The 7,350-nt window shown below is 52.6% G+C and overlaps 1 protein-coding gene across 6 annotated transcripts in view; it reads right to left on the reverse strand.

Moving 5' to 3' along the window:
- Positions 1 to 23: 23 nt before the first annotated feature.
- Positions 24 to 7,350, reverse strand: part of Wdr90 (WD repeat domain 90) — a 20,327-nt gene continuing 13,000 nt past the window's right edge. For all 6 annotated transcript variants that reach the window (XM_023711437.1, XM_023711439.1, XM_023711436.1 and 3 more), the window contains 14 exons: positions 6,829 to 6,931; positions 6,460 to 6,581; positions 6,144 to 6,303; positions 5,861 to 6,051; positions 5,581 to 5,749; positions 5,340 to 5,451; positions 4,809 to 4,980; positions 2,003 to 2,125; positions 1,723 to 1,897; positions 1,497 to 1,627; positions 1,252 to 1,395; positions 1,059 to 1,178; positions 824 to 908; positions 24 to 427 (listed from right to left, as the gene is read on the reverse strand). In XM_023711437.1, coding sequence (XP_023567205.1) covers positions 270 to 427; positions 824 to 908; positions 1,059 to 1,178; positions 1,252 to 1,395; positions 1,497 to 1,627; positions 1,723 to 1,897; positions 2,003 to 2,125; positions 4,809 to 4,980; positions 5,340 to 5,451; positions 5,581 to 5,749; positions 5,861 to 6,051; positions 6,144 to 6,303; positions 6,460 to 6,581; positions 6,829 to 6,931 — 1,965 coding nt within the window. In that variant the 3' untranslated portion in view covers positions 24 to 269. The remainder of the gene's footprint in view (positions 428 to 823; positions 909 to 1,058; positions 1,179 to 1,251; positions 1,396 to 1,496; positions 1,628 to 1,722; positions 1,898 to 2,002; positions 2,126 to 4,808; positions 4,981 to 5,339; positions 5,452 to 5,580; positions 5,750 to 5,860; positions 6,052 to 6,143; positions 6,304 to 6,459; positions 6,582 to 6,828; positions 6,932 to 7,350) is intronic.

A 7,350-nucleotide genomic window follows, 5' to 3' on the forward strand; every position in this document is an offset into this window, starting at 1 on the left:
TAAACGCCTGTTTATTTAAAACCAAAACCAAAAAAACATCTTAGGTAAAAGCCAACATGTATTCTAATTTTTTTTTTTTTTCCTGTGCTGAGCACATGCTCTACCAGAGTTACATCTCCAAGTCCCATAAATCCTTCCAGGTGACCTGAATTCAAGACAGCTTAGGACGATTTAGTCTGGTCCTGTCCCAGTCATCAGTCCATCATTCACACCGGCCCCAAGGCACAGCAAGTCTTTTGGTGCACCTGGGAAGGCAGGTCCACTGCAGTTCAGGGGCTCAGGACCTCCCACACCAGGACCTCACTGTGGGCCACCGTGAAGAGCAGCCTGCCTGATGGGGTGAACCTGCACAGATGCACCACATCATCGTGGCCAGCAAACTCTTGGGTGGTCCCTGATGTGCAGTCCACCAGGCTCAGTGTGCACTCTGTGGGCAAAAGGTATGGGTGGGAGGGTCAGGTAGTGCACTGCAGGGTTTCCCATTCCCTTCCTCTGTGTTCCTGGCTGGGCACAATGCTGGCATAGGCAACCAGTGCTGCTAGGAGCCTACTGAAGTCTCACACTTGGGCTCCTGTGGCCCTGTGACTGGGCCAGCCAAGTCTCTGGCATTACTACCTTCCCACCCAGACTCTAACCAGTGCTGTGCTAGGTGCTCCCCTACCTTGTCTCTGAGACTAAGCACTTTCTGGGGCAGGCATCTTCTCATACCCACTTGTGCACAAAGATTCTGAGGCAGAGGTGAGGTGTGTGCCTTAGTGGGTGCAGCTAAGCTGGCCCAGGTCCCATATAAGGCAGGCCTAAGTTTCTGTCCACCAGCACTTACCAGAAAAGCCAACAGCCATGAGGTGGGTCCCTGGAGACAGGCTCAGGGATGTGGCAAAGAAGGGTAGCAGTATTTTCTCTACCACCTGTGGACAGCCAGGATGAGGCTTGGGGCCTCCAAGCCAGAGCGGGGGTAGTTCCTACTTGCTGTACAACTCAGCATCTCACAACCCGAACCTGAGACCCAGAGCCCTGGACACTAGGGTTTCCAGTGCCAGGCAGGTGTGCACACCAACCTGCTTCTGGCGGAGGCTGTAGAAGACTACCTCTTCACGTGTGCCAAGGCCCACACATACCAGCAGCGCTAGGTCCCAGGGGCAGAAGGTGGCAAGGGAGGGTGGCAGGAGGCCTGTGGTCTGTAGAGGAGTACAACATGCTGTGGTGGGGTGGGCAAGTATACTCACCATCCATGTACCACTGGACACTTACCTCCAAAGCAGCAGGTGCTGGGAAGCTCAACCAGTCCAGGAGTTTGCAGTGGTTCTGTGGCCAGTTGGAGGCCCAGACGCTGACCCGCTGGTCCTCACTAATAGCCAGCCATAGGTCTTCACCCTCCACTCCTAGGTCGCCATACTAGGGGTTGAGGATTATGGGTACCTCCTCCCCCAAGGTGCCCAACATCTTGTCTGGCCTCACCTGAGACCCCTCCCCACAAGCTCTTGAGGATGCTTCACCTCTTTGCGTGTGCTTTGGATGGCAGAGATCGGAGCACCCTGGTGGTCACTCAGCACACGGAAAGTCATTCCTGTGCGGGGGCGGCTCACTGCCACAAGTCCATCTTTGTCTCCAGAGAGAATGGTCTGACCTGGGCCAGGTAGGGAATATGCCAAAATGCTGTGAGGCCAGTCCCCAGCCTGGGGAGGTCTGATGTGGTCACCCTGCATATCCCCAGCTCCTCACCATCAGTGGAAAAGGCAATGGCTGTCAGTGCAGCCCGATGGGGGTGCAGCTTGAGCTCCATCGTGGTACGGGAGATACTGAAGACACGCAGTGTGCCATCACTGTAGCCTGCCACCACCTGCTGCTGCTCTGGGTGTCCACAGGATGGGGGGCTCCATGCAAGGCAGAGACAGCTCTGGGGACCCGTGAGGCAGAAACCTCAGCACCGACCCAGGAAGTCATGACAGGGCACCAGCCCTAAGGATAACGCCAGAGGGAGCCCCTGCCCACTCCCACATACCTGGTTCAGTACCTGGAACTGGATCACCAGCTCCATGCTGGCCAAGGACCACACCCTCACACTCCCATCCTCACCACAGGTGGCGCAGTATGACTCACCAGGGCTGAAGACCACTTCATTCACCTGTGGAGACCTCACTGGGTTGAAGGGACCCCCTAGAAGGGCCTTTCCTACCCCAGCTGCCAAGGCCAGCCTGTCCACACAGAGCACTTGTCTCCTGCCCAAGTCTGTCTGGCCCAGCCACCACCAGATGATGTAAAAAGACACTTCATCAGAACTGGTGGGACCCACCAGCCAGTGGGACATAGGCTTCTGTGGAAGGGCTGTGCGGCACAATTGAAACACAGTAAGTAACCATGTGTCTTTAGCAGACTGTAGGGAAACCACAAACACACTCCCTGCTGAGTTCAGTAGTTAAGACACTGGTGGCCACATGTTTTTTTCCCCGAGGTTGACTATATGTCAACAGAGGAAACAGATATGCTATCATGTAGGGTACCACTGAAAATCAGGGAGTTTTGGAGTAAGGCTGCATGTGCCATCTGCCACTGAGGCTCAGAAAAAAGGCCCAGTATTGAATCACAATTTCAAAGGCAAGTGTGCACCTCATGGTGCATTTTATTTTAGGAAGATAATTCAGGGCTGGGAGTGCTTGCCTAGCTTGCTAAGGCCTGGCCTCAATCCCAGCATTAAAAAAAAAAAAAAAAAAAAAAAAAAGGAATTCACTGCCACCTGATGAACCAGGAAGAAATGATGTTCATTAAAGGAAGAAGATGCAGAGAAGGCACAGTATAGGACCCACTTGTGTGGACTGCCCAAAAGAGTACATCCATGAAGACAGAAAGCCGGTATAAGTAGTTGCCGGGAGGGAGGGGATCAGAAATGGGGAGTGGTTACTTGAAAAATAGGGGTTTCCTTTGGAAGTGATAAAAACTCTCTGACATTGATTGAGCTGATGGCATACAACTCTGCTGAAGACACTAAAAACCACTCATTTTAAATGGATTAGGGGGGCCAGGGAGATGGCTCAGTGGAATAAGGGCTTCTCTGGCAAGCACAAGGGCCTGAGTTCAATCCCCAATTTCACGAAAAAAAGAAAAAAATAAAAATAAAAGACTGCTTCCCAGAAGAGAGGTTTAAATGGATTAGGGACATAGTCTATAAATTATGACTCAGTAAATCTTTTTTTTTTTTTTTTTTTTTAAGTTACATTTCTTTTATTTGTGTGTGTGTGTGTGTGTGTGTGTGGCTAGCTCAGCCCACCAGGGGGCAAGCTGGCTGGCATGTGGTGCTGGGGGATTGAACTGTGGTCCCTGGGCTTTGCTAAGCTTGTTCTAAGTAGGTGCTTTAGACCACTGACCCATCTCACCAGCCCAAATGGTGCTTTCACAATTTTATATATATATATAAACAACTTTTTTTTGGCGGAACCAGGGCTTGAACTCAGGCCCTTGCGCTTGCCAGAGAAGCGCTTATTCTACTGAGCCATCTCCCCAGCTCTGTTTTTGTTTTGTTTTGTCTTTTTCAGACAGGGTCTCACTATGTAGTTCAAGCTGGCCTTGAACTCACTTTGTACCCAGGATGGCCTCAAACTCACAGTAAAGCTTCTGCCTTAAGGGGCCAGGGAGATAGCTCAGTAGAATAAGCACTTGCCTGGCAAGCGTAGGGTCCTGAGTTCAATCCCCAGTCCTGCCAAAAGAAAAAGAAAAAGCTTCTGCCTTAGCCTCCCAAGTGCTGGAATTACAGGTGTGTGCCACCACACCCAACTAGTAAATCTGTTGCCACACAGAAAAGTTGGGGGCCTGCCCATTAGCTCAGTTGTTTAAGTGCCTGTTTAAACCAAACAGTAGGCTCAGGATGCTGTGGTTCAATCCCCAGATGCTCATGCCTTACCAGATCTGCCCTGAGGGCATCCTGAGCCAGCACCCCCCCCAAAAAAAAATCCTTCTGAACTTTTGGGGCTGGGGAGATGGCTCAGTAGAATAAGCACTTGCCTGGCAAGCACAAGGGTCTGAGTTCAATCCCACATTTAATCACAACCTGACATGATCAGACTTGACCAGAATCTGACCAGACCAAACCAGAATCTGACAGACTTGACCAGATCTTGGCCAGAACCTCACTAAACATGACCAGTTATAACCAGAACCTCACTAAACTCAGTAAGAACAGACTAGAACCTGACCAGATCTCACCAGACCTGCCAGAACCTGCCTGGCCTCCTGTTTCCCAGACTTCAATCCATGGGAGGTATCAGGACAAATGACAGGTTGTATTCAACAAGTACAACAGAAGAAAGAGAGGTTAGTCAGGTGTGGTAGTACATGCCCTGTCATAAAGGACCCTGGGAGGCTGATGCTGGAGAACTGCAGGCTTGAGCTTACCCTAGGCAATTCATAGACTTAGTGAGATACTGTCTCAGAAAAGAGGGGGAGGGTGGGATGTCACTTAGTGTGAAGGTCCTGAGTTCAGTCCTCAGAGATCTTTTTTTTTTTTTTTTTTTTTTGGTGGAACCGGGGACTGAACTCAGGCCCTTGTGCTTTCCAGGCAAGTGCTTATTCCACTGAGCCATCTCCCCGGCCCCCAGAGATCTTATAGAAACCGTCAGACACTGACTTGCACAGATGCCAGCTGGGCATATGTGATGAGTGTGCTCAAGAGCCCAAACTCTGGGACTCACTGATGGTCACTCCTGAGCTGTGACCTGGAATCAACAAAGCAGGCTGGCCAAACACGCTTGCTGATCTCCCCTACTCATCTGGGGTGGAACCCCTCTACCATTCTCCCTTCCAGCCTAAGGCCTCACCTTGCTCCTGTGGCCACTGATGAGACGAGTGCTGGTACCCTCAGCCCAGCTGATATACCAAAGTGTGCCAGCTGTGGTGCCTACCACACCCATGTCCATGCCACTGTCGAAGCTGGCACTCACCACAGCCCCATCTAGGTTCAGCTCACGCTCCATGAACACAGAACTGGACCTGGGGTGGGGGGTGAAGTAGTATGTCTGGAGGTAGAAGACAAGAGCCAGGTAACAGGGCAACTGTGGCCATCATGTCTGGGGCCTGGCTGCTTTGTGTACAGAGTGAAAGCCTCCTTGGTGGTAAGTGCCTAGGGGCTTTGAGCATGTCTTTGTTTTCAGGCTGCTACCTGTGGGTCTCAGACCAGACCTAAGTGTGTCCCCAAGGAGGTGACTAGCTGGTGAGAGCTGAAGGGCGGCCCTGACCTGACATGGCACTATGTGGCAGAGGTGCTAGCGTGAGGGACCCATTCAGGATACCAGAGCTCCCTTGTAACTTACATCCTGGGGACGGTGCCAAGCAGGCCCCTGGTGGCTTACCTAGCATCTGAGCCCTTGTGCCACAGCTCAGGCACAGCACCCACAGCCCACAGACGCAGTCTCCTTGTATTGCTTCCACTAACCAGCCTGGATCCTGAGCATACCAACAAACCTGAGAGATGGGGGTAAAGGCAGGGTGGGTATAATTTCCCAAATAGCCTCCTGTCCCATGACCATGGCTCCCAAGGAGAGGTCCTAGCCCTGTATCCATGAGGGGCCAGGGACCATATCAGGGACCTACCAATTTCACCATCATCTGCTTCCCAGACCAGGAAACAGCGGCCAGCACCTGTGTCCCAGACGCAGACCTGGCCAGAACTAGAGCCACAGTAGAGCAGGGGAGCAACTCCGTAGCAGAGTGAGGTCAGCTCAGCCAGCCCCATTTCCTCAGGGACTGGCTCTCGGTGCACCTGGCAGGGCAGGACAATGGCTGTGGATCGATCAGCAATATTCCAAGATCCTTGGCAGACTCCACCCCCAAATTACTTTTGGACCTGAATACTAAGCCAACATCCTGGCACCTGGAGGCTGATGTCTGCCCCACGTTGCCGCAGAAGCCAGAAGGTGATGGCACCTGGGCCCACACAGGTGAGCTCGTCTGCATCCCAGGGATTGAAGGCCACACCATGCATAGGCTCCAGAAGACGGCTAGATGACAGAAGTTCATAGGTAGCCATGCTCCACAGGGCAAGGGTGCAGTCACGGTAGTCCCCTGGATGGGGATTCATGGGTGGGCCTGATCAGGCAACAGGGGTCCAGAGGTCCAGGAAGCCCCTCCTTCTACCAACCCCCCACCCCACTGACCTAGTGTTACAAGGAATGCATCATCTGGAGAGAAGGCCAGGGCCTGAACTGCGCTGTCATGATGGGATATGAGCTGCTGGCAGAGGCCCCCGGGTACATCCCAGAGGCGGATCTGGCAGAGGGCAGCAGTGCTGCCACAGCAAGATGCAGAAGCCAGGACCTGGTGGATGGGAGGTAAGTGAGCAGTCATGGGGAAGCTGTGGGTCTGGGTAAAAGGGAAGCAGGGAACATGTCCCTTTCACTGTCCATGGTGAGAACCAGGCTCTGCGGTGTACTATACCCCTGGGTGTGGGCAAGAGTTGGTTATGGCAGGTACCTGGGCATTGTGACTGAGGGCCAGTGTGGAAATCTCCTCAGGGTGGCCGAGCCAGTGCTGCTGGGCTCCAGAATGTAGGTCTTCTACCACCACTAGGCGGCCACACGTATAGGCAAAGAAGCCTATGGGCAGAGAAGGCACCAACCTCTTTGGGATATGGCCTCCCTATCACTGCCAAAACCATATAGGGCCTGAGGATGTGGGCTGGAATGCCAAAGGCATTATGGACAACACTGTGTTAGTGTCTCTCCCCACTCACACTGGAGCACTCCTGCTGATAGCCAGAACTTGTTTACCCATGAGAACCTAGTTTTGGACAAGCAGCTTGGCCCTGCCCTGTATTCTTCTGGTGGGGACACCTTGACCTACCTGTGTCAGGCCTCCAGACCATGTTGGCCCGCCCATTCCCGTTGTAACCCACCACAGCCTTCAGGCGCAGCTGCCCACCACCAGCAGGAGGACGGGAGATATTCTGTAAGAAAGCAGATCCAGGGCTGGCCAGATAGCTCAGCAGACTAAGTGCCTGCTTGATAAGCAGAGCACAACAGTCTGGGTACCATTCCGGCCCCACCCCTGGGGCTTGTTGAGAAGGTAATTGAGACTGGGAGTCGGGGTGTGTGCCTGCAATCCCCACACTTGGGAGGCTGAAAACAGGAGAATTACTACGACTCTGATTTACATAGTGAGACCCTGTAGACCCTGTACTAAATATGTAAAAATAAAGCAGATCCAAGTGGGCATGGTGGTGCATGCCTGTAATCTCAGCACTCAGGAGGCTGAGGCAAGGGAATCACTGAAAGTTTGAGACCAGCCTGGGCTTCAAAGTGAGCTCAAGGCCAGCCTGAACTACATAGTAAGACCCTGTCTCAAGAAGTCAAAAAGACAAAAAAA

Source organism: Octodon degus, unplaced genomic scaffold (genome assembly GCF_000260255.1).
Source record: "Octodon degus isolate 3935 unplaced genomic scaffold, OctDeg1.0 scaffold00021, whole genome shotgun sequence".
In the NCBI taxonomy this organism is placed as follows: domain Eukaryota; kingdom Metazoa; phylum Chordata; class Mammalia; order Rodentia; family Octodontidae; genus Octodon; species Octodon degus.